Source organism: Oncorhynchus gorbuscha, linkage group LG18 (genome assembly GCF_021184085.1).
Source record: "Oncorhynchus gorbuscha isolate QuinsamMale2020 ecotype Even-year linkage group LG18, OgorEven_v1.0, whole genome shotgun sequence".
In the NCBI taxonomy this organism is placed as follows: domain Eukaryota; kingdom Metazoa; phylum Chordata; class Actinopteri; order Salmoniformes; family Salmonidae; genus Oncorhynchus; species Oncorhynchus gorbuscha.
In genome coordinates, this window is record NC_060190.1 from 278,228 (window position 1) to 305,713 (window position 27,486).

Sequence of the window (27,486 nt, forward strand, 5' to 3'; positions counted from 1 at the left end):
CTCTATTCGTCGACCTGTCATGATATATTGCTTGTCATGTTTGTTGTTGCAGGGTAGCCTAGTGGTAAACAATGCTACCTTATATAATGTTACTTACCCTACATTATTCATCTCATATGCATATGTATATACTGTACTCTACATCATCGACTGCATCCTTATGTAATACATGTATCACTAGCCACTTTAACTATGCCACTTTGTTTACTTTGTCTACACACTCATCTCATATGTATATACTGTACTCGATACCATCTACTGTATGCTGCTCTGTACCATCACTCATTCATATATCCTTATGTACATGTTCCTTATCCCCTTACACTGTGTATAAGACAGTAGTTTTGGAATTGTTAGTTAGATTACTTGTTGGTTATCACTGCATTGTCGGAACTAGAAGCACAAGCATTTCGCTACACTCGCATTTAACATCTGCTAACCATGTGTATGTGACAAATAAAATTTGATTTGGTTAGAGTGTAGGAGGGCAGGTAGCCTAGTGGTTAGAGTGTAGGGGCGGCAGGTAGCCTAGTGGTTAGAGTGTAGGGGTGGCAGGTAGCCTAGTGGTTAGAGTGTAGAGGCGGCAGGGTAGCCTAGTGGTTAGAGTGTTGGACTAGTTTACCGAAAGGTTGCAAATTCAAATCCCCGAGCTGACAAGGTACAAATCTGTCATTCTGCCCCTGAACAAGGCAGTTAACCCACTGTTCCTAGGCCGTCATTGAAATTAAGATTTTGTTTTTAACTGACGTGCCTAGTTAAATAAAGGTAAAATACCATTTTTAAATGTGTTGTGTTTGAAGCGTTTTGGGATTCTATGAAAAACCCTATAGAAGTGTAATAAATGATTAGTAGTAGTGTATTGTAAATCCCAGTAATATACTTCTGACGAGGGGTAGCCAACCCTTCTCACGCATCGCTAGTGGAGAAAAGCAACGAGTAGTAACAACTTTTACTTTCAAGTTGTAGATCACAAATTCTTACTCTTAATATATTTAATTATCAATTAATAATCTTCATTTTTTGGTTCCGCTTCCTGAACCATGAAACTCATTATTTGAAGCCTGTTTTGTTGGGTGGGCCTTAGAATTTACTTCCATGAAAATTAGACCATTGGAATTTACTTCCTGGATTGAAATAGCTGTGAAAGCGACGGCAAAGATGATGGATCTACTGACAGGATACAGTACGTCTTTCTTTGGATTGGTGAATACCTCTCATCTCATTATTGTAATCCAGTTTTGAATATTCAATGAGGGTTGTTGACGTCAACCACCGTTATTCAATGGGGAGAGATGCTATGCCCCATATCATGAATATGCATAGCCATCTTGAGACACCGCGGATTTTAAAGTGTTTTTTTTTCTTCTTAAATTTGCGGGGATGTCACGTGTCCTACTTATATAAGTACACTCGTAACAACTTAAGCTTTACGAAACGTCTATTAGACCATATAAAACTCTGGTAGCAAATAATTATTTGTTGTTGAACAAATCCGACAATCTCTTTGGCCTCCATGCGAAACAACGCCACCTGCTGGAGAGAGAAAGATTTCCAGCCGAGTTGGACACTGTTCCTTTTCCTCTGGTGAGGGCCACTTCCACGTTACTTCTGGGTCGTGTCCCATAATCTCTTGAATGGGCTTCAAGATTACATGATCAAAGTCATGAAAACACGGTCATTTAAGATATATACATTTGCTCATAAACCGTTGCCTTTTATCAAAATATTTGACGCTCAGAAACGAATACCCATCTCCTAAAGTTAGAAATTTGAACTACCACTCTTGCAGCCTTGTTACCATACTGGAGCGTGGTAAAAATATTATACTGGGTTTTGTGACTGAACCTGCCAGCGTTTTTTTTTTGTAGTCCTGCAAACCAGACTGTATAAAATAAGGCCGAAGCCATCAACGGCGTCACCCCATTGTTTTCTATGTGAAGTCTCAGTGGCGCGTTTCAAGATCAGGAAGTGTCATTTCAGCATGTCGCCATCTTGCTATATGGAGGAGTTTTTGGAAAGATCACATGCAGTTTGAGCTACTCCAGGAAGTGACGTTGAAGGCTAAGCTCAGTACTGCTCCCTTTCATTGGGATGTGTGTGATTTTTAAATAATCGGTTCAAGGAGATACCTTGTTTGGGGGCGGCAGGTAGCCTAGTGGTTAGAGCGTTGGACTAGTAACCGGTTACAAGTTCAAACCCCTGAGCTGACAACATAAAAATCTGTCGTTCTGCCCCTGAACAGGCAGTTAACCCACTGCTCCTAGGCTGTCGTTGAAAATAAGAATTTGTTCTTAACTGACTTGGTCAAAAGTATTGGTCATATTGTGTAACGAAAAAATAATGTTAACGAATATTGACCATGAAGTTTGCCATATTCCCATTGATTATAATGGGGGACTCTAACTTTCTGAAACCACTGCCTCAGTACACCGGTCGGCCTTGATATCCTAAATGAGAGCAGGCAGCTTGTTCTCTCCTGCTGCAAACTCTCGAAAGATAGTCATGTTGGGAGTTGTAGTTTATGATGAATGAAATCTAACCTTTTGGCTTCGTACTCCTTGGGCATCAAATAAGTTGAAAACCGATATGAAAACACATACATTTTACTATGCAGTTCCAGTCAAAAGTTTGGACACACCTACTCGTTCAAGGGTTTTTCTACATTGTAGAATAATAGTGAAAACATCACAACTATGAAATAACACATATGGAGTCATGTAGTTAACCAAAAAAAGTGTTTTAACAAAACAAAATATATTTACAATTTTTCAAAGTAGCCACCCTTTGCCTTGATGACTGCTTAGCACACTCTCTACCAGCTTCATGAGGTAGTCACCTGCAGTGGTGTAAAGTACTTCAGTTAAAATACTTTAAAGTACTACCAATACATTTTCCCTGACACCCTAAAGTACTAGTTACATTTTGAATGCTTAAGCAGGACAGGAACATGGTCTAATTCACACATCCCTGGTCATTATCAAGAGAACATCCCTGTCTCTGTCATCATCCTGGAATAACTAAATAGAGAACATCCCTGGTCATCCTGACTGTCTCTGATGAACTAAATAGTCCCTGGTCATCCTGATCTCTGATCTGGCGGAATAACTAAACAGAGAACAATCATCCTGATCTGGCAGAATAACAAACAGAGAACATCCCTGGTCATCTGTCTCTGATCTGGCGGAATAACTAAACAGAGAACATCCCTGGTCATCCTGACTGTCTCTGATCTGGCAGAATAACTAAATAGAGAACATCCCTGGTCATCCCTACTGTCTCTGATCTGGCAGAATAACTAAACAGAGAACATCCCTGGTCATCCCGACTGTCTCTGATCTGGCGGAATAACTAAACAGAGAACATCCCTGGTCATCCCTACTGTCTCTGATCTGGCAGAATAACTAAACAGAGAACATCCCTGGTCATCCCTACTGTCTCTGATCTGGCAGAATAACTAAATAGAGAACATCCTTGGTCATCCCGACTGTCTCTGATCTGGCGGAATAACTAAACAGAGAACATCCCTGGTCATCCCGACTGTCTCTGATCTGGCAGAATAACTAAACAGAGAACATCCCATCCCTACTGGTCATAACCCCTTGGTCATCCCGACTGTCTCTGATCTGGCTAAACAGAGAACATCCCTGGTCATAACTAAACAGAGAACATCCCTGGTCATCCCTACTGTCTCTGATCTGGCGGAGTAACTAAACAGAGAACATCCCTACTGTCTCTGATCTGGCGGAATAACTAAACAGAGAACATCCCTGGTCATCCCTACTGTCTCTGATCTGGCGGAATAACTAAATAGAGAACATCCCTGGTCATCCCTACTGTCTCTGATCTGGCAGAATAACTAAACAGAGAACATCCCTGGTCATCTCTACTGTCTCTGATCTGCCGGAATAACTAAACAGAGAACATCCCTGGTCATCTCTACTGCCTCTGATCTGGCGGAATAACTAAACAGAGAACATCCCTGGTCATCCCTACTGTCTCTGATCTGGCAGAATAACTAAACAGAGAACATCCCTGGTCATCCCTACTGTCTCTGATCTGGCGGAATAACTAAACAGAGAACATCCCTGGTCATCCTGACTGTCTCTGATCTGGCAGAATAACTAAACAGAGAACATCCCTGGTCATCCCTACTGTCTCTGATCTGGCGGAATAACTAAACAGAGAACATCTCTGGTCATCTCTACTGCCTCTGATCTGGCGGAATAACTAAACAGAGAACATCCCTGGTCATCCCTACTGTCTCTGATCTGGCGGAATAACTTAACACAAATGCTTTGTTTGTAAATTATGTCCGAGTGTTGGAGCCCCTGGCTCTCTGTAAATAAAACAAGACAATTGTCCCATCTGTTGTTTCTTAATACAAGGAAGTTGTAATTAGTAATACTTCTAATTATGATAGTTAAGTATATTTCAAATCAAATACTTTTAGACTTTTACTCAAGTAGTATTTTACTGGGTGACTTTCACGTTTACTTAAGTAATTTTCTAATAAAGGTATCTATACTTTTACACTTATGACAATTTAGTACTTTTTCCACCACTGGTGACCTGGAATGCATTTCAATTAACAGGTGTGCCTTGTTCAAAGTTAATTTGTGGAGTTTCTTTCCTTCTTAATGTGTTTGAGACGATCAGTTGTGTTGTGACAAGGTAGGGTTGGTTTACAGAAGATAGTCCTATTTGGTAAAAGACCAAGTCCACATTATGGCAAGAACAGCTCAACATAACAAATCCGTCAAATGTAAATAACTTTGAAAGTTTCCTCGAATGCAGTCGCAAAAACCATCGAGCGCTATGATGAAAATGGCTCTCATTTGTTTTTCAACAGGACAATGACCCAAAACACACCCCCAGGCTGTGTAAGGAGAGTGATAGAGGGCTGCATCAGATGACTTGGTCTCCACAATCACCTGACCTCAACCCAATCGAGATGGTTTGGGATAAGTTGGACCGCAGAGTGAAGGAAAAGCAGCCAACATGTGCTCAGCATATGAGGGAACTCCTTAAAGACTGTTGGGGGAAAAAAGCATTACTCATGAAGCTGGTTGAGAGAATGCCAAGAGCGTGCAAAGCTGTCATCAAGGCAAAGTGTGGCTACTTTGAATAATCTCAAATATATTTTTGTTTAACACTTGGTTACTACATGATTCCATGTGTTATTTCATAGTGTTGATGTCGTCACTATTGTTCTACAATGTAGAAAATAGTAGAAAATAATGAAAAACCCTGGAATGAGTAGGTGTGTCCAAACCTTTGCCTGGTACTATATATCTCAAATGAATTTGAAGATGACCATTTGGAGCCCATTTTTAGCCTACAAAACCAGAACCCAGAAGTTAAAATGACACGTCACTTTCATAGGGTATTGAAATTCACCCCAACCCTGCAGTGCCATCTCTATTATCCTCTCCTCCATTACCAGGTAACTCTGTCAATGACATTTGCTTACCGTGTATCACAAATGAAAGAACCAATCAAAGTCATTATTTACTTGGCTCTTTATTTTTCGACAACACTACAGATAACATATTTTCATAATATTTAGCCGTCTTTGTTGAGTATAAACAACGAAATAAAAGAGAACTTCTTGTAAACATACACCAGGGCCTTCAGAAACTATTCAGACCCCTTGACTTTTTACACATCCTGTTACGGCCTTATTCTAAAATGGATGAATTATAAAATCCTCATCTATCTCCACACAACACCCCACAACACGACAATACCCCATAAAGACCCAATACCCCACAATGCCATACCCCAATGCCCCATTACCCCACAATGCCCCACAGTGACTCAATATCCCACAACGCCACAATAACCCACAAGGACACAACAACCCACAATGCCACAATACCCCATAAAAACCCAATACCCCACAACAACTCAATACCCCACAATGCCACAATACCCCATAAAAATCCAATACCCCACAATGCCACAACGACTCAATACCCCATGACACAACAATAACCCACAATGACAACACCCTACAACCCCACAATACCCCATAAAAACCCAATACACCACAACGACTCAATATACCACAACGACTCAATACACCACAATGCCCCACAACGCCTCAATACCCCACAACGCCACAAAAATACCCCACAACGACACAAAAATACCCCACAACGACACAAAAATACCCCACAACGACACAAAAATACCCCACAACGACACAAAAATACCCCACAATGCCACAATGCCCCATAATACCCAATACCCCACAACGCCCCACAATACCCCATACTACCACAATACCCCACAATGCCACATAAAAACCCAATACCCCACAATGCCACAATACCCCATGCCACAATACCCCACAACGACACTATACCCCACAACGACACTATACCCCACAACGACACTATACCCCACTATACCCCACAACGACACTATACCCCAGTATACCCCACAATGACACTATACCCCACAACGACACTATACCCAAGTATACCCCACAACGACACTATACCCCACAATGACACTATACCCCACAACGACACTATACCCCACTATACCCCACAACGACACTATACCCCACTATACCCCACAACGACACTATACCCCACTATACCCCACAACTATACCCCACAACTATATACCCCACAATGACACTATACCCCACAATGACACTATACCCCACTATACCCCACAACGACACTATACCCCACTATAACCCACAACGACACTATACCCCACAACGACACTATACCCCACAACGACACTATACCCCACAACGACACTATACCCCAGTATACCCCACAACGACACTATACCCCACAACGACACTATACCCCACAACGACACTATACCCCAGTATACCCCACAACGACACTATACCCCACAATGCCCCACAATGCGACACTATACCCCACAACGACAAAGCTGAACCAGGTTTTTAGACACGCTGGCAATTTCTTTGTTGGCAAAAATAAAATAAAATAAACTTATTTAAATAAGTATTCAGACCCTTTGCTGAGACTCTAAATTGAGCTCAGGTGCATCCTGTTTCCATTGCTCAACCTTGATGTATCTACAACTTGATAGGAGTCCACCTGGTGTAAATTCAACTGACTGGACATGATTTGTCAAGGCACACACCTGTTTTTCAGCAGAAGGGACTGAATGTCTAGTCAGGATTGAGGGAAAGAAGAACAGAGCAAAGGACAGAGAGATCCTTGATGATAACTTGCTCCAGAGCGCTCAGACCGGGGCGAAGGTTCACCTTCCAACAGGACAACGACAACACAGGAGTGACTTCGGGACAAGTCTCTGAGTGTCTTTGAGCAGCCCAGCCAGAGCTCGGAATTGAACCCGATCAATCATCTCTGGAGAGACCTGAAAATAGCTGCTCAGCGACGCTCCCCATCCAACCTGACAGAGTTTAAGAGGATTTGCAGAGAGGAATGGGAGAAACTCCCCAAATACAGGTGTGCCTAGCTTGTAGCATCATACCCAAGAAGACTATGCTGTAATCACTGCCAAAGGCGCTTCAACAAAGAACTGAGTAAAGGGTCTGAATACTTAAAGCTGAAGTCAGAAGTTTACATACACTTTGGTTGGAGTCATTAAAACTCATTTACATACACTTTGGTTGGAGTCATTAAAACTCATTTACATACACTTTGGTTGGAGTCATTAAAACTCATTTACATACACTTTGGTTGGAGTCATTAAAACTCGTTTTTCTATCACTCCACAAATGTCTTGTTAAACAAACTATAGTTTTGGCAAGTTGGTTAGGACATCTACTTTGTGCATGACACAAGTCATTTTTCCAAAAATTGTTTACAGATTATTTCACTGATTCACAATTCCAGTGGGTCAGAAGTTTGCATACATTAGACTGTGCCTTTAAACAGCTTGGAAAATTCCAGACAATTATGTCATGGCTTTAGAAGCCTCTGATAGGCTATTTGAGTCAATTGGAGGTGTATCTGTGGATGTATTTCAACGCCTACCTTCAAACTCAGTGCCTCTTTGCTTGACATCATGGGAAAATCAAAAGAAATCAGCCAAGAATTTCCCAACGCCTGAAGGTACCACGTTCATCTGTACAAACAATAGTACGCAAGTATAGACACCATGGGACCATGCAGCCATCATACCGCTCAGGAAGGAGACGCATTCTGTCTCCTAGAGACAAACGTACTTTGGTGCGAAAAAGAACAAAGCAATCCCAGAACAACAGCAAAAGACCTTGTGATGATTCTGGAGGAAACGGGTACAAAAGTATCTATATCCACAGTAAAACGAGTCCTATATCAACATAACCTGAAAGGCCGCTCAGCAAGGAAGAAGCCACTGCTCCAAAACCGCCATAAAAAAGCCAGACTACAGTTTGCAACTGCACATGGGAACCAAGATCGTACTTTTTGGAGAAATGTCCTCTGGTCTGATGAAACAAAAATAGTACTGTTTGGTCATAATGACCATAGTTATGTTTGGAGGAAAAAGAGGGAGGCTTGCAAGTCCGAAGAACACCATCCCAACTGTGAAGCACGGGGGTGGCAACATCATGTTGTGGGGGTGCTTTGCTGCAGGAGGGACTGGTGCACTTCACAAAATAGATGGCATCATGAGGAAGGAAAATTATGTGAATGAAGAAAATGAAGCTTGTGGAAGGCTACTCAAAACATTTGACCCAAGTTAAACAATTTAAAGGCAATTATACCAAATACCAATTGAGTGTATGTAAACTTCTGACCCACTGAGGATGTGATGATATATATATAGCATATATATGAAAGAAATAGAAGCTGAAATAAATAATTCTCTCAACTATTATTCTGACATTTCACATTCTTAAAATAAAGTGGTGATCCTAACTGGGAATTTTTACTAGGATTAAATGTCAGGAATTGTGGAAAACGTATTTTAAATGTATTTGGCTAAGGAATATGTAAACCTCCGACTTCAACTGTATATAAATGTGGAATTTACGGGAAAAAATACCTGTTTTTGCTTTGTCATTGGTGTTGTGTGAATGTTGATGAGGGGAAAAAAACAATTTAATCCATTTTAGATTAAGGCTGTAACGTTAAAAAAAATGTGTAAAAAGTCAAGGGGTCTGAATACTTTCCGAATGCACTGTATATATTTTACGTCAAGATGTTCAGGGCTAGTTCTTGTTTCCCCCCATGTTACCGTTGACATAAGAGGTTGCCTCCTCTTCATCTATGACACTATTGGCTCTTCAGTCTTGGGCTCTTCAGTCTTGACCCCGCCAGCCTGGTCCTCCTCAGGAAGTAAGATGTGGCGTCTCTTCTTGTGTCTCCCAAGACTCTGAGGAGTGTTGAGTCTCTGGCCACATTCAGCACAGCTGTAAGGTTTCTCTCCTGTATGAACTCTACTGTGTATGTTAAGGTCTGATGATCTTGTTAAAGCCTTCCCACAGACAGAACAGGGGTAAGGTTTCTCCCCATGTGTCTCCTTTGTGTGTCCAGAGGTGTTGTTTCGTGAGGTCTGTTCGTCTAAAACTCTTCCCACACACAGGACAGCTGTACGATTTCTCTCCTGTGTGCACTGTCATTTTGTCTTTTTCAGATCAAATAACAGTTGCCAGTCTTTCCCACACACAGAGCAACTGTATCTCTGAGCTTTGAGATTCCCCTAGGTTTCTTTAGGTTCTCCTGATGTAGAGGTTCTCCCCTCCGAACTCTCGTCTGTGTGAATGAGACAACACAGGTTAAAAGGTCCATTGCAGTGATGTGATTTCACTATGAGGTTGGGGAAAAAAATACTGTGAAAATATGAAAGTAATAAAATTCTTGCTTGAGAATTTGCTCTCATCTACGAAGATATTTGTTTATTTTAATTGAAAACAATCACAGCAGGGTACTTAATAAAAATAAAATTCATATGGAGTTAAAAAATATATTGGCATTGGATTTTTAAATAAAAGAGCGATGTTCATTCAAAGTCAATATTGTATTCATGTAATTCATGGCTGTTCTGCTTCCACTTACCGAGACGATGAAGATCCCAACCAACCTCTTCTCAAGCTGAATGAATCAGACCACCAACTTCCTCATCTTCTCCCTCCCGCTCTCCTTCAATTGTAACAGGGTTTTGAAACTCAACAGGTGGTAAAGCAGCATGAGTTTTCTGATGTCTCTGAAGTTTTTGAGAACTAATGAAGCTCTGGCCACATTTAGGACAGCTGTAAGGTTTCTCTCCTGTATGATATCTGAGGTGGACTTTAAGGCCTGCTGATCTTACAAAACTCTTATCACAGACAGAGCAGGAGAAAGGTTTCTCTCCAGTGTGTGTCCGGAAATGCTCCTTCAAGTAACGTGCTTCAGAAAAATTCTTCCCACACACAGAGCAGGAGTGGGATTTCCCTTCCATGTGCAACAGTCTGTGTTTACGCAGGGACGAAGCACATCCAAACCTCTTGTCACAATCAGGGCAAGGGTGTCGTTTCTCTCCAGTGTGCACTGACCGGTGGTCTTCAAGATACGCCTTCTCGCTGAAACTCTTCCCACATACAGAGCAACTATAAGGTCTCTTTCCGGTGTGAGTCTTCTCATGCTTCAGGAGTTGTTTAGACAAGGCAAAGCTTTGCTCACACATAGAACAGTGGTGGGGTTTCCCTGCGTGTTGCAGAGAGTGGTCCTTTAACTGATCTGGACGGCTGAAACTCTTTCCACAGACAGAGCAGGAGTGGGGTTTCTCTCCTGAGTGCATCAGGAAGTGTTCCTTCATGCGTGATTGTAAGCTAAAACCCTTCCCACACACAGAGCAGGAATAAGGTTTCTCTTCTGCGTGTAACCACTGGTGCCTTTTCAAGGCTGAGGCAAAACCAAACCTCTTGTCACATTTGGAGCAGACGTAAGGTTTCTCTCCAGTGTGCACTATCTGGTGGTCTTGAAGATGTCTTTTTACACGGAACTGCTTTCCACACACAGAGCAAGGGTATGGCTTTTCTCCTGTGTGTATTCTCATATGTATTACCAGTTTTGATAACTTTTTGCAGTCTTGTCCGCACACTGAACAGCAGTGAATTTTCTTAGCCGTTTGATTCCCCTGGTGTTGTTCAGGTAGTCCTGATGTAGAGGGACTCCCTTCGCTGTCAGAGCAGTGGTCATGTCTCTCTGCTGTGGGATAAGATGGGATGGATAAACTATGCGAAAATTTGGAACTGTAACTAAAAATATTTTTTGTCCTGTGAATAACTGAAAGTTATACAAATATGTATAAAAATGTTTTTGCAATCCAAGCCCTTACATAATAAGTACCTTAGACTTACCAAAAGCAGGATCCTCGTCCTCCTCTTTCACTATGATTACCAGTGCTGGTGTAAAACCATGACTCTCTCCTGTGTGCGTTCTCTGGTGTTTGGTAAGATTTGACGATGAAGAGAAACTCTCCCCGCACACGGCGCAACTGTACAGCTTCTCTCCTGTGTGCAACGTCTGGTGTTTTTTCAGGTTTCCTTTGTCACTGAATTGCTTCCCGCAGACAGAGCAGGAGTAAGGTTTTTCTCCTGTGTGAGTTCTCATGTGTATTTGTAGTTTTGATAACTTGTGACAGTTTTTTCCACAAACTGAACAGCAGTGAATCTTCTTAGCTGTGTGATTCCCCTGGTGTTGTTCAGGTAGTCCTGATGCAGAGGGACTCCCTTCACTCTCAGAGCAGTGGTCAGGTCTCTCTTCTGTGGTAACGACATAAATATGGATTAACTCAAAATGTTTGTTCCTGACGAAACAGAAAATAAATATTGTAAAATTATAGGGTCCATACTTTTCCCCAAAATGCTACATGTTAGCTTTTCCCATGAGATAACCTGGCACAGTTAGCCCTAAGCTAACCACCAGAAGCATATTTTAAACCTCCAAATCAAGGTTGTTCCACTTAAAATCAAATAAAATGTTATTGGTCGTGTACACAGTATTCTGCCGTTGTTATAGCAGGTGAAGCTAAATGCTGCGTTCATCCACCTCTGGCCTGCTCGCCTCCCTACCACTGAGGAAGTACAGCTCCCGCTCAGCCCAGTCAAAACTGTTCGCTGCTCTGGCCCCCCAATGGTGGAACAAACTCCCTCACGACGCCAGGACAGCGGAGTCAATCACCACCTTCCGGAGACACCTGAAACCCCACCTCTTTAAGGAATACCTAGGATAGGATAAGTAATCCCTCTCACCCCCCTTTAAGATTTAGATGCACTATTGTAAAGTGACTGTTCCACTGGATGTCATAAGGTGAATGCACCAATTTGTAAGTCGCTCTGGATAAGAGCGTCTGCTAAATGACTTAAATGTAAATGCTTATGTTTCTCGCTCCAACAGTGCAGTGTTACCTAACAATACAAAACAAAACATACTTTTTGGTGGGATTTATATCAGAACAGTCCGGAATATATATACAATGTATAGACAGTATATGAATAGGAACGGTGTGTACAACAGTAGTTATATAGGACAAACATAGACTAGAATACAGTATATACATATGAGGTGGGTAAATCAGGATGTAAACATTATTAAAGTGACCAGCGTTCAATGTCTCTGTCCATAGTGCAGCAGGCTAAGGTGGTAGCCACCTAGTAACAGTGTCTCTGTCCATAGTGCAGCAGGCTAAGGTGGTAGCCACCTAGTAACAGTGTCTCTGTCCATAGGGCAGCAGGCTAAGGTGGTAGCCACCTAGTAACAGTGTCTCTGTCCATAGGGCAGCAGGCTAAGGTGGTAGCCACCTAGTAACAGTGTCTCTGTCCATAGTGCAGCAGGCTAAGGTGGTAGCCAGCTAGTAACAGTGTCTCTGTCCATAGGGCAGCAGGCTAAGGTGGTAGCCACCTAGTAACAGTGTCTCTGTCCATAGTGCAGCAGTCTAAGGTGGTAGCCACCTAGTAACAGTGTCTCTGTCCATCGTGCAGCAGGCTAAGGTGGTAGCCAGCTAGTAACAGTGTCTATGTCCATAGGGCAGCAGTCTAAGGTGGTAGCCACCTAGTAACAGTGTGTCTGTCCATAGTGCAGCAGGCTAAGGTGGTAGCCAGCTAGTAACAGTGTCTCTGTCCATAGGGCAGCAGGCTAAGGTGGTAGCCAGCTAGTAACAGTGTCTCTGTCCATAGGGCAGCAGGCTAAGGTGGTAGCCAGCTAGTAACAGTGTCTATGTACATAGGGCAGCAGTCTAAGGTGGTAGCCAGCTAGTAACAGTGTCTATGTACATAGGGCAGCAGTCTAAGGTGGTAGCCAGCTAGTAACAGTGTCTATGTACATAGGGCAGCAGTCTAAGGTGGTAGCCAGCTAGTAACAGTGTCTATGTCCATAGGGCAGCAGTCTAAGGTGGTAGCCAGCTAGTAACAGTGTCTATGTACACTGCTATAACAACGGCAGATTATGATGATCTTCTAGATGGTAGCAGGGTGAACAGGATGTGGCTCGGGTGGCTGAAGTCCATTATGATGGTCTTCTAGATGGTAGCAGGGTGAACAGGATGTGGCTCGGGTGGCTGAAGTCCATTATGATGATCTTCTAGATGGTAGCAGGGTGTACAGGATGTGGCTCGGGTGGCTGAAGTCCATTATGATGGTCTTCTAGATGGTAGCAGGGTGAACAGGATGTGGCTCGGGTGGCTGAAGTCCATTATGATGATCTTCTAGATGGTAGCAGGGTGTACAGGATGTGGCTCGGGTGGCTGAAGTCCATTATGATGGTCTTCTAGATGGTAGCAGGGTGAACAGTGATGCGTTGGGCTGAAGGCGCCACCCTCTGTGGTTGCGGACGGTGCATTTACCGTAGCAGGCGGTGATACAGCCCGACGGGATGCTCTCAATGGTGCATCTGTAGAAGTTTGAGGCTCTCTAGGGGCCAAGTCAAATTTCCTGAGCCTCCTGGGGGGTTGAAGAGGCGCTGTTATGCCTTCACCACATGGCCTGTGTGAATGGATCATTTCAGGTTGTCAGTGATGGGCCTTAAGCTTTAAGCTTTTCACCACCTTCGTCTCTCTCTCTGCCGTCTCCAGGATCAGCTCCTTTATGTTGTTGACGTTGACGGAGAGGTTATTTCCCTGGCTCCACTCCACCAGGGCCCTGACCTCCGACCTGTAGGCCGTCTCCAGGATCAGCTCCTTCATGTTGTTGACGGAGAGGTTATTTCCCTGGCTCCACTCCACCAGGGCCCTGACCTCCGACCTGTAGGCCGTCTCCAGGATCAGCTCCTTCATGTTGTTGACGTTGACGGAGAGGTTATTATCCTGGTGGAAGGGCCCTGACCTCCGACCTGTAGTCCGTCTCGTTGTTTTTGGTAATCAAACGATCCCAACACAACAGGCTAAAATTTCAGGCGGCAGTTTCAAACAGCTCTTACACAAAAAGGGTTTTATCATCATTTGTACATTTACACAGTGGGATTCCATCCTCAGCGTGGACATACAGGACCAGTCAAAAGTTTGGAAAACTACTCTTGCAAGGGTTTTTCTTTATTTTTTACTCATTTCTGTATTGTAGAAAAACAGTGATAATAACACACATGGCATCATGTAGTAACCAAAAAAAAAGTGTTAAACAAATCAAAATATATTTTATATTTCAGATTCTTCAAAGTGGCCACCCTTTGCCTTGATGACAGCTTTGCACGTTCTTGGTATTCTCTCAACCAAGCTTCATGCATTTCAATTAACAGGTGTGCCTTGTTAAAAGTGAATTTGTGGAATTTTGTTCCGTCTTAATGCGTTTGAGCCAATCAGTTGTGTTGTGACAAGGTTGGTAATTCAGAAGATAGCCCTATTTGGTAAAAACAAGTCCATATTATGGAAAGAAAAGCTCAAATAAGCAAAGAGAAATGACAATCCATCATTATTTTAAGGCATGAAGGTTGCAGTAGCAAAAAGTGCAGTAGCAAAAACCATCAAGCGCTATGATGAAACTGGTTTTCATGAGGACCGTCAAAGGAAAGGAAGACCCAGAGTTACCTCTGTGGAAGAGGATACATTCATTAGATTCACCAGCCTCAGAATGCAGCCCAGATAAATGCCTCAGAGTTCAAGTAACAGACACAACTCAACATCAACTGTTCAGAGGAGACTGTGTGAATCAGACCTTCATGGTCGAATTGCTGCAAAGAAACTACTACTGACGGTAGTAAAGGACACCTATAAGAAGAAAAGACTTGCTTGGGCCAAGAAACACGAGCACTGGACATTAGACCGGTGGAAATATGTCCTTTGGTCTGATGAGTCCAAATTTTAGATTTTTGGTTCCAACCGCCATGTCTTTGTGAGGCGCAGAGTAGGTGAACGGATGATCTCCGCATGTGTAGGTGAACAGATGATCTCCGCATCTCCACTGTGAAGCACGGAGGTGGTGGTGTGTGGTGGTGTTTTGCTGGTGACACTGTCAGGGATTTATTTATAATATTCAAGGCACACCTAACCAGCATGGCTACCACAGCATTCTGCAGTGATATGCCATCCCATCTGGTTTGTGCTTAGAGGGACTATCATTTGTTTTTCAACAGGACAATGACCTAACACACCTCCAGGCTGTGTAAGGGCTATTTTACCAATTTTATACAGGACCAGGGCTCAGCATGTGGGAACTCCTTCAAGACTGTTGGAAAAGCATTCCAGGTGAAGTTGGTTGAGAGCATGCCAAGAGTGTTCAAAGCTGTCATCAAGGCAAAGGGTGGCTACTTTGAATAATCTCAAATATAAAATAAATTGTTTTGGATCCTACATGATTCCATATGTGTTACAGTGCCTTGCGAAAGTATTCGGCCCACTTGAACTTTGCACCTTTTGCCACATTTCAGGCTTCAAACATAAAGATATAAAACTGTATTTTTTGTGAAGAATCAACAACAAGTGGGACACAATCATGAAGTGGAACGACATTTATTGGATATTTCAAACTTTAACAAATCAAAAACTGAAAAATTGTGCGTGCAAAATTATTCAGCCCCCTTAAGTTAATACTTTGTAGCGCCACCTTTTGCTGCGATTACAGCTGTAAGTCGCTTGGGGTATGTCTATCAGTTTTGCACATCGAGAGACTGAAATTTTTTCCCATTCCTCCTTGCAAAACAGCTCGAGCTCAGTGAGGTTGGATGGAGAGCATTTGTGAACAGCAGTTTTCAGTTCTTTCCACAGATTCTCGATTGGATTCAGGTCTGGACTTTGACTTGGCCATTGTAACACATGGATATGTTTATTTTTGAACCAGTCCATTGTAGATTTTGCTTTATGTTTTGGTCTTTCTTGTTGGAAGACAAATCTCCGTCCCAGTCTCAGGTCTTTTGCAGACTCCATCAGGTTTTCTTCCAGAATGGTCCTGTATTTGGCTCCATCCATCTTCCCATCAATTTGAACCATCTTCCCTGTCCCTGCTGAAGAAAAGCAGGCCCAAACCATGATGCTGCCACCACCATGTTTGACAGTGGGGATGGTGTCTTCAGGGTGATGGGCTATGTTGCTTTTACGCCAAACATAACGTTTTGTATTGTTGCCAAAAAGTTCAATTTTGGTTTCATCTGACCAGAGCACCTTCTTCCACATGTTTGGTGTGTCTCCCAGGTGGCTTGTGGCAAACTTTAAACAACACTTTCTATGGATGTCTTTAAGAAATGGCTTTCTTCTTGCCACTCTTCCATAAAGGCCAGATTTGTGCAATATACGACTGATTGTTGTCCTATGGACAGAGTCTCCCACCACAGCTGTAGATCTCTGCAGTTCGTCCAGAGTGATCATGGGCCTCTTGGCTGCATCTCTGATCAGTCTTCTCCTTGTATGAGCTGAAAGTTTAGAGGGACGGCCAGGTCTTGGTAGATTTGCAGTGGTCTGATACTCCTTCCATGTCAATATCACAACAGTATCTCGGACCTGCCTGGTGTGTTCCTTGGGATCTCGTTTAAACAGAATCTCTTGCCTGGTGTGTTCCTTGCTTCTTCAAACAGAATCTGGACCTTGGTGTGTTCCTTGAATCTCGGACCTGCCTGGTGTGTTCCTTGTTTCTTCACAACAGTATCTCGGACCTGCCTGGTGTGTTCCTTGTTTCTTCACAACAGTATCTCGGACCTGCCTGGTGTGTTCCTTGTTTCTTCACAACAGTATCTCGGACCTGCCTGGTGTGTTCCTTGTTTCTTCACAACAGTATCTCGGACCTGCCTGGTGTGTTCCTTGTTTCTTCACAACATTATCTCGGACCTGCCTGGTGTGTTCCTTGTTTCTTCACAACAGTATCTCGGACCTGCCTGGTGTGTTCCTTGTTCTTCACAACAGTATCTCGGACCTGCCTGGTGTGTTCCTTGTTCTTCACAACAGTATCTCGGACCTGCCTGGTGTGTTCCTTGTTCTTCATGATCTCGGACCTGCCTGGTGTGTTCCTTGTTCTTCACAACAGAATCTCGGACCTGCCTGGTGTGTTCCTTGCTTCTTCACAACAGAATCTCGGACCTGCCTGGTGTGTTCCTTTTTCTTCATGATGCGCTCTGCGCTTTTAACGGACCTCTGAGACTATCACAGTGCAGGTGCATTGATACGGAGACTTGATTACACACAGGTGGATTGTATTTATCATCATTAGTCATTTAGGTCAACATTGGATCATTCAGAGATCCTCACTGAACTTCTGGAGAGAGTTTGCTGCACTGAAAGTAAAGGGGCTGAATAATTTTGCACGCCCAATTTTTAAGTTTTTGATTTGTTAAAAAAGAAATATCCAATAAATGTCGTTCCACTTCATGATTGTGTCCCACTTGTTGTTGATTCTTCACAAAAAAATACAGTTTATATCTTTATGTTTGAAGCCTGAAATGTGGCAAAAGGTCGCAGAGTTCAAGGGGGCCGAATACTTTCGCAAGGCACTGTATTTCATAGTTTTGATGTCTTCACTATTATTCTATAATGTAGAAAATAGTACAAATAAAGAAAACCCCTTGAATGAGTAGGTGTGTCCAAACTTTAAACTGGTACTGTATATATAGTTTTCTCAAGGTATCAGCTGGTCGTGTTAGCATAGGGCTACGTTTTCTCAAGGTATCAGCTGGTCGTGTTAGCATAGGGCTATGTTTTCTCATGGTATCAGCTGGTTGTGTTAGCACAGAGCTACGTTTTCTCATGCTGTCAGCTGGTCATGTTAGCATAGGGCTACGTTTTCTCATGCTGTCAGCTGGTCGTGTTAGCACAGAGCTACATTTTCTCATGCTGTCAGCTGGTTGTGTTAGCATAGGGCTACGTTTTCTCAAGCTATCAGCTGGTCGCGTTAGCAAAGGGCTACGTTTTCTCATGGTTAAAGCTTAAGCAAGAGGTCGCAAGTATGGACCCATTAAATATCAAATTTATAGTACAAAACAAACACTTTTACTCACCGAAAGCAGGATCCTCCTCCTCCTCTTTCACTTTGGCATCCAGTACAACAGACTCCTCTACCGCTGCAGACACCTGCTGCTGTGATCCCTGTCCAGGAGCTTGGCTCAGGCTAGCCTCAGGTCCTTCTCCAGCATGGAGACAGGACTGATTTGCTGGCGAGGATAATTTATTTCTGCAGTGAGAGCAGGGGTAAGGTTTCACCTTAGTGTGAACTCGCTGGTGTCTTTTGTGGAGTGGTGAAGCTGAGAAACTCTTATCACACCGACAGCTGTGGTGTGGTTTCTCTCCGGTGTGCTGTTGCATGTGTATCTTTAAAGTCCACGATTGGCTGAATTCCTTCCCACATTCTGAGCAGCTGTATTGTGCGACACTCGTGTGGGATTGTTTGTGTCTTGCTAGAGAGCTACGGTGAACAAAGGTATTTTTACAGGAAGTACACCGGTAAGGTTTCTCTCTATCAGCATTGACAAAAACAACAATTTCCTCCTCCTCTTTGACATTAATTGCCAGCTCCTGTTCCTCGTCTTCGATCTTGATATTCATAGTTTGACTGCCTGATAATGCTGTATCTGCAATTCCCAGTGTACAATGGTTGCTATGGTTACTGGCATGGCTGCAATGACGTTTGCGAAGACCTTCGGTCGAAGCGAAACCCCTCCCGCAATCAGAGCACTCGTAAGGTTTCTCTCCAGTGTGCACAGTCTGATGCTGCCTGAGCCTCGACGGTGACTCGTATCTCTTCCTACACTGTGAGCATTGGTAAGGTTTCGGTGTGGGTGCTCCTGTATGGCGTCGTACGTGTCTCGATAGAGTTCCCTTACAGCCAAAGCTCATCTCGCAGTAGGAGCACTGGTGAGGTCTCTCCCCTGTGTGCTTTCTCATATGCATCTTCAGTTCATATGCAGAGAAACATTCCTTTCCACAATCGGAGCACGGGTGCTTCTTTGTCGCGTCTGGCTGTTTCTCTCCAGGGTGGGTCATCTGATGTCTTTCCAGGTGGGGTTTCAGTGTGAATTGCTTCCCGCACACAGAGCACTGGTAAGGCTTCTCTCCTGTATGTGTTCGGAAATGTCTCTTCAGTTTGGAGGGGTGAACAAAATCTTTCCCACATATTGGACAGACGGAAGACTCCTTAGCAAGGTTTGTGTGTGTTCTCAGGTGTCTATTGAAATTAGATGGGTGAGCGATCTCTATTCCACATTCTGGGCAGCGCCAAAACTTCTTAGCTCTAGGATTCTCCTGGTGCTGTTCAGGTTCTGCTGGTGCCCCATCACTAGAGCTGGAGTTAGAACTCGCTCCTCGTTCGACTGGAAAATAAAGGGGGGAGGGGGGGGTCATTCAACCTCAAAAAACACAAGAGGCTTTTAACACCCGCGTTCTGAAATCGTTTCTATAGTTAGATAACACAAGCGTTCCAGAAACATTTGTGTTCAAATGATGTGATTTGATCTCTGAGGAATACAGCTAATTGATTGCACCCAAATTGGCCATTCTAATTTAAGGGATTCATATGCTCTTCAGTAAATATAGTAATATATAATAAGTACCAGACATCCAATTCAAATGGTCAAAAGTCACCCCCATCTCACCCAGACAACCAGTGTTACAGTATCAGTTCTTTACAGTGCCTTGTATATAATATATATATAATATAATAATAGTAATATATTTTTTTATTTTACCTTTATTTAACCAGGCAAGTCAGTTAAGAACAAATTCTTATTTTTAATGACGGCCTAGGAACAGTGGGTTAACTGCCTTGTTCAGGGGCAGAACGACAGATTTGTACCTTGTCAGCTCTGGGATTTGAACTGGCAACCTTCCGGTTACTAGTCCAACGCTCTAACCACTAGGCTACCCTGCCGAACCCTTTACGGAATAGTGACGATAAAACAAACACGTTTGGTATTTGCCAAAAGACATGTGGGTTACTCCCCAAACATATGGAAGACGGTGCTCTGGTCAGATAAGACTAAAATTTAGATTTTTGGCCATCAAGGAAAACGCTGTCTGGCGAAAAGCCAACACTTCTCATTACAACGAGAACACCATCCCCACAGTGAAGCATGGTGGTGGCAGCATCAGGGACTGCAGGGACTGGGAAACTGGTCAGAATGGAAGGAATGATGGATGACATTAAATACAAGGAAATTCTTGAGGGAAACCTCTTTCAGTCTTCCAAAGATTTGAGACTGGGACAGAGGTTCACCTTCCAGCAGGACAATGACCCTAAGCATTCTGCTAAAGCAACACTCAAGTGGTTTAAGGGGAAACATGTAAATGTCTTGTAATGGCCTTGTCAAAGCCCAGAACTCAATCCAATTGAGAAGCTGTGGTATGACTTAAAGATTGCTGTACACCAGCGGAACCCATCCAACTTGAAGGAGCTGGAGCAGTTTTGCCTTGAAGATTGAGCAAAAATCCCAATGGCTAGATGTGCCAAGCTTATAGAAACATACCCCAAGAGACATGCAGCTGTAATTTCTGCAAAAGGTGGCTCGACAAAGTATTGACTTTGGGGGGGTGAATAGTAATGAACGCTCAAGTTCATTTTTTTGTTGTCTAATTTCTTGTTTGTTTCACAATATAAAATATTTTGCATCTTCAAAGTTGTAGGCATGTTGTGTCAATCAAACGATACAACCCCCCAAAAAAATCTATTTTAATTCCAGGTTGTAAAAGCAACAAAATAGTAAAAATGCCAAGGGGGGTGAACACTTTCACAAGTCACTGTATGTCTGATGAGAACTGCGGCTTGGAGTATTGCTTCTTTGTAATGCACTCCTTGTGAATCTGGTGATTTTATTTTAATCCCTGTTCAGACAAAATTCACCATTGAAGATGCTTGCATTATTTGCCATTAATTATTGTGGAGGAACCAGGTTTTGCCCACTAGAGTTTGGTTAAAGCATCAAGCTGCTAAGAGATGGACAAACAATTGCTTTCATGGGAGGACTGGCTTGACTTGTGAGGATGACCACACAATATATTTTCATTATGATAAAAAGCTATTGGTTTTTTACCCAAAGTTGCATGGAAAATGATTTGATCCATTTAATAAACACAGGAGACCAGTAAAATTGATCAAATGATGTGGCAGTAGCAGGAATAGTGGCATTTATTGGGAAAAAAACTGGTACTTGCACACAAATGTATGGTAAATAATGCAAGTTATTTAAATGGCTAATTTCTCTGAACAGAGAAAAAAAAACATCACCAGATTCACAGGGAATGCATTACATAGTATGGAGAAGCAATACTCCAAGCCGCAGCTTCTACTTGTCAAACATAGAGAACTCATACTATACACTGGTTGTTAGGGTGAGATTGGCATTGGGGTGTGGGGTCGGTTGGTGCCTTTTGAGAATTGTATTGGATTTCTCATACACTACATGGCCAAAAGTATGTGGTCACTGCTCGGCAAACATCTCATTACATAATCATGGGCATTAATATGGCCTCACTTTGATATGGACTCACTTCCACCAAACTTTATAGTTGGCACAATGCATTCGGACAGGTAGCGTTCTTCTGTCCTTTGCCAAACCCAGATTAGTCCGTCGGACTGCCAGATGGTGAGGTGTGATTCATCATTCCAGAAAACATGTTTCCGATGCTCCAGATTCCAATGGCGGGGAGCTTTCCACTCGGTAGTGAGTGTTGTAACAGAGGGCAGTTTGGAACTCGGTAGTGAGTGTTGTAACAGAGGGCAGTTTGGAACTCGGTAGTGAGTGTTGTAACAGAGGACAGTTTGGAACTCGGTAGTGAGTGTTGTAACAGAGGACAGTTTGGAACTCGGTAGTGAGTGTTGTAACAGAGGACAGTTTGGAACTCGGTAGTGAGTGTTGTAACAGAGGACAGTTTGGAACTCGGTAGTGAGTGTTGCAACAGAGGACAGTTTGGAACTCGGTAGTGAGTGTTGCAACAGAGGACAGTTTGGAACTCGGTAGTGAGTGTTGCAACAGAGGACAGTTTGGAACTCGGTAGTGAGTGTTGCAACAGAGGACAGTTTGGAACTCGGTAGTGAGTGTTGCAACAGAGGACAGTTTGGAACTCGGTAGTGAGTGTTGTAACAGAGGACAGTTTGGAACTCGGTAGTGAGTGTTGCTTCCAGAGGACAGTTTGGAACTCGGTAGTGTTGCAACAGAGGCAGTTTGGAACTCGGTAGTGTTGCAACTGAGGACAGTTTGGAACTCTGTAGTGTTGCAACAGAGGCAGTTTGGAACTCGGTAGTGTTGCAACTGAGGACATATGATTTGTACACGCTACAGCACTCTGTGGTCCTGTTCTGTGAGCTTGTGTGGCCTACCACCATGCGGCTGAGCCGTTGTTGCTCCTAGACGTCTCCACTTCACAATAACAGCACTTACAACCGACCGGGGCAGTTGAGCTCTTCAGTCCAATGATGATGCCACGTTGAAAGACACCGAGCTCTTCAGTAAGGCCATTCTACTACCAATGTTTGTCTATGGAGATTGCATGGCTGTGTGATTGATTCTATTTTATAAATGTTTTCAATAAAAATTTACATGTTGTTGTTTTTTTTACCCCTTTTTCGTGATATCTAATTGGTTGATCCATTCTTGTCCCATCGCTGCAACACTCATACGGACTCGGAGAGACAAAATTCGAGAGCTTTTGGCCACGTAGTGTATCTTACTCAATGGAAGGACTAGGTTTGATCCATATCAGATGTGGGTATTTATTGACTATTATGTGAATCCTATAAATCTAAAGGGCCCATTTGGTTGGAATCAATTAGCTTCATTTCTCAGAGATTTACATGTAATTTCAACAAAAAAATTATGTTGCAGGAAAGCGAATCTTATCTGTTACTAACTACAGACGCAATTTCATAAGAATCATTGTGATGGTGGTTGTCATGGCTACCTGAAATGACATGGAATGATTCAAGGGGTAAACAAAACGTATGACTATTTTATAGCTATTATCGGTCACTGTCCTGTGTTTTTATTCCATAAACAATTAACCTTTTATTGAATTAAACAGATGGTCACACTATCTGTAGATGGACTATCTATCTGTTGATAGGCAACTGCTTGCCAATGTTACGTTAGGGTTATGTTTAGAATAAGGGTACGGGTTATGTTTAGAATAAGGGTACGGGTTATGTTTAGAATAAGGGTACGGGTTATGTTTAGAATAAGGGTACGGGTTATGTTTAGAATAAGGGTACGGGTTATGTTTAGAATAAGGGTACGGGTTATGTTTAGAATAAGGTTAGGGTTATGTTTAGAATAAGGTTAGGGTTATGTTTAGAATAAGGTTAGGGTTATGTTTAGAATAAGGTTAGGGTTATGTTTAGAATACGGTTAGGGTTATGTTTAGAATAAGGGTACGGTTAGGGTTATGTTTAGAATAAGGTTTGGGTTATGTTTAGAATAAGGTTTGGGTTATGTTTAGAATAAGGGTAAGGTTTGGGTTATGTTTAGAATAAGGGTAAGGTTTAGGGTTATGTTTAGAATAAGGGTACGGTTAGGGTTATGTTTAGAATAAGGGTACGGTTAGGGTTATGTTTAGAATAAGGGTACGGTTAGGGTTATGTTTAGAATAAGGGTACGGTTAGGGTTATGTTTAGAATAAGGGTACGGTTAGGGTTATGTTTAGAATAAGGGTACGGTTAGGGTTATGTTTAGAATAAGGGTACGGTTAGGGTTATGTTTAGAATAAGGTTAGGGTTATGTTTAGAATAAGGGTACGGTTAGGGTTATGTTTAGAATAAGGGTTAGGGTTATGTTTAGAATAAGGGTAAGGTTAGGGTTATGTTTAGAATAAGGGTAAGGTTAGGGTTATGTTTAGAATAAGGGTACGGTTAGGGTTATGTTTAGAATAAGGGTACGGTTAGGGTTATGTTTAGAATAAGGTTTGGGTTATGTTTAGAATAAGGGTACGGTTAGGGTTATGTTCAGAATAAGGGTACGGTTAGGGTTATGTTCAGAATAAGGGTACGGTTAGGGTTATGTTTAGAATAAGGTTTGGGTTATGTTTAGAATAAGGGTAAGGTTAGGGCCAGGGTTATGTTTAGAATAAGGTTAAGGTTATGGCTAGGGTTATGTTTAGAATAAGGGTAAGGTTAGGGTTATGTTTAGAATAAGGGTAAGGTTAGGGTTATGTTTAGAATAAGGGTAAGGTTAGGGTTATGTTTAGAATAAGGGTAAGGTTAGGGTTATGTTTAGAATAAGGGTTTGGTTAGGGTTATGTTTAGAATAAGGGTAAGGTTTAGGGTTATGTTTAGAATAAGGGTAAGGTTAGGGTTATGTTTAGAATAAGGGTAAGGTTAGGGTTATGTTTAGAATAAGGGTAAGGTTAGGGTTATGTTTAGAATAAGGGTAAGGTTAGGGTTATGTTTAGAATAAGGGTAAGGTTAGGGTTATGTTTATGTTTAGAATAAGGGTAAGGTTAGGGTTATGTTTAGAATAAGGGTAAGGTTAGGGTTATGTTTAGAATAAGGGTTATGTTTAGAATAAGGGTAAGTTAGGGTTATGTTTAGAATAAGGGTAAGGTTAGGGTTATGTTTAGAATAAGGGTAAGGTTAGGGTTATGTTTAGAATAAGGAATAAGGTTAGGGTTATGTTTAGAATAAGGGTAAGGTTAGGGTTATGTTTAGAATAAGGGTAAGGTTAGGGTTATGTTTAGAATAAGGGTAAGGTTAGACCATTTCCGGTTATGTTTAGAATAAGGGTTCAAGGTTAGGGTTATGTTTAGAATAAGGGTAAGGTTAGGGTTATGTTTAGAATAAGGGTAAGGTTAGGGTTATGTTTAGAATAAGGGTAAGGTTAGGGTTATGTTTAGAATAAGGGTAAGGTTAGGGTTATGTTTAGAATAAGTTTAGAAGAATAAGGGTAAGGTTAGGGTTATGTTTAGAATAAGGGTAAGGTTAGGGTTATGTTTCAATAAGGGTAAGGTTAGGGTTATGTTTAGAATAAGGGTAAGGTTAGGGTTATGTTTAGAATACATGGTTATCATTGCTATGCAGAATACACAATTAGGGTTATGTTTAGAATAAGGGTAAGGTTAGGGTTATGTTTAGAGTAAGGGTAAGGTTAGGGTTATGTTTAGAAGTAAGGGTTATGTTTCCTCCCAGAGTAAGAACCTAGGGTTATGTTTAGAATAAGGGTAAGGTTAGGGTTATGTTTAGAATAAGGGTAAGGTTAGGGCCAGGGTTATGTTTAGAATAAGGGTAAGGTTAGGGTTATGTTTAGAATAAGGGTAAGGTTAGGGTTATGTTTAGAATAAGGGTAAGGTTAGGGTTATGTTTAGAATAAGGGTAAGGTTAGGGTTATGTTTAGAATAAGGGTAAGGTTAGGGTTATGTTTAGAATAAGGGTAAGGTTAGGGTTATGTTTAGAATAAGGGTAAGGTTAGGGCTAGTAGATAGCTAGTTGACATGCTACTGATGTCTGTAGAGAATCTACAGGTGGACTATCCAAATAAAGTGTCACCAATTAGCTATATATAATGGACCTGTATAATCTCTGAGATGTAATTAATGAAGCATGTTTATTTACCAGTATTATCCACGTCCCAGTCCTCCTCCTCCTCCTTGACTACAATGTTAAATCTGGGTATTTCACTGCAGTTGTCGATGTCTCTATGGTTAGAGTCAGGAACCAGTGACTCTGGAGGGTTGGGTTCAGTGGAGCAGGAGAGAGGGGGGTTGGATGGGTCAGCAGAATCCTAAAACAAAGAATGAGATGTTAAAGGGGCAATCTGCAGTTGCTACATTCATTTCATGACATGAATTACTTCTATGTACCCATTGAACCATTCTGTGGTTCCCCATCAGAAACCCAAAATATAAACTTGTTTTACTCCGATGTTTGTAAATAAAGTACATAACCCCAAAACATTGTTAAAACTCTCATTGTCATATCATGGATGGTCACTCCTTGCATCAATAACCCTGTTTATGAATCTGAGAGTGGTTACATTTCTTCAGGCCACCTCTCAGCTTTTTTTTTATTAGCTAAGAGGGGAGGCAACACCCTTTGTGATTGTTTCCACTACTAATTGAAGCTTTAATACATAGCTGAATGAATTAGCTAACTAGTTAATGCTTTAGGCATAGCCATCCCGACTGGTTTAGCATTAGTTATAGTCATTCTCACCTCATCCATCGTGAATTCTTCAGAAATACTTTCCTATGAAAGAGTTGGGTCACTGAATTAAACTAAAGCAGATTCTTCTCAAATCCCCGACAGTTCACCACGAGGTCACATTAGCTTCCATACAACTCAGATAGCTAACTAGCTCAGCCAACGGTAGCTAGATAATTTACTTTCCTAGACCAGATAGCAAAACTATATGAAATGGTCGTTGAAAATATCGCTAGCTCCACGTATATAGTCCGAGTTGGGCAAAATCCAAGTCTAATTTAAACGACATCAAATGATATCAGACACATTTCAGACACTTCCAAACTAAGCTAGCTAGCTATCAACATAAGCATCTTCTTTCTTCCAGGCCAGCTTCCGGGTTAGATTCTTCTGTCAATCCGCATTTACCCCGAAACAGCAGAAGGCTTTACGGGACACTAGCATGTTACTAACGTTACAGTTTGAAAATATTGAAATATTTTACCGGTACAATTAATAATATATGCATGGTTAGCTACCAGCTAGCTACATTAGTGTCTTCCTGCTTCCGGCCTAACTTCCGGTCCGTCCTCGACTCTGCTGCCGGCTCATTCTGCTGTACCGCCACCACCGGTTCACCGTCTTCTATGGTATCATGGCGGTCCGCAAACAAACGTTTATTTGCATGCCGCCACCTACTGTGCTGGAATGTACGATCAATCATGATCTTCCAAATTCTGTACTACCATGAAAATAATATAACAACCAAATACCAACTTCTACCACCCAGTGGCGGTTCTAGACCATTTCAACTGGGGGCCAAGCTGGGGCCAGTTGTACTGTTAGAGGGGCCAGTTACATTAGACGTTATTGTTGTCATATCAAAAATGTGTTATGTCAAAATGATTTCAAACTCCACATTTAGGGGGGGCCACAAGGGGGTCCAAAATTGTTGTCACAGGGGCACTGCCCCCCCCTCCCCAACCCTCCTACCCTATTAAACTGTATCTAAGGGCATTGGGAAAATATTCAGATCCCTTGACATTTTACACATT

The 27,486-nt window shown here is 42.2% G+C and overlaps 1 protein-coding gene across 1 annotated transcript; it reads right to left on the reverse strand.

Annotated features, from left to right (window-relative positions):
- Window positions 1-8,841: 8,841 nt before the first annotated feature.
- On the reverse strand, window positions 8,842-27,010 carry LOC124002692 (zinc finger protein 271-like). Its single transcript, XM_046310345.1, has 6 exons — window positions 26,465-27,010; window positions 25,865-26,033; window positions 18,336-19,643; window positions 11,285-11,689; window positions 10,002-11,132; window positions 8,842-9,698 (listed from the first exon to the last, which is right to left on the reverse strand). Exons 1-5 carry the CDS (start codon window positions 26,471-26,473, stop codon window positions 10,033-10,035), a joined length of 2,991 nt encoding a protein of 996 aa, XP_046166301.1. The 5' UTR covers window positions 26,474-27,010; the 3' UTR covers window positions 8,842-9,698; window positions 10,002-10,032.
- Window positions 27,011-27,486: the final 476 nt, after the last annotated feature.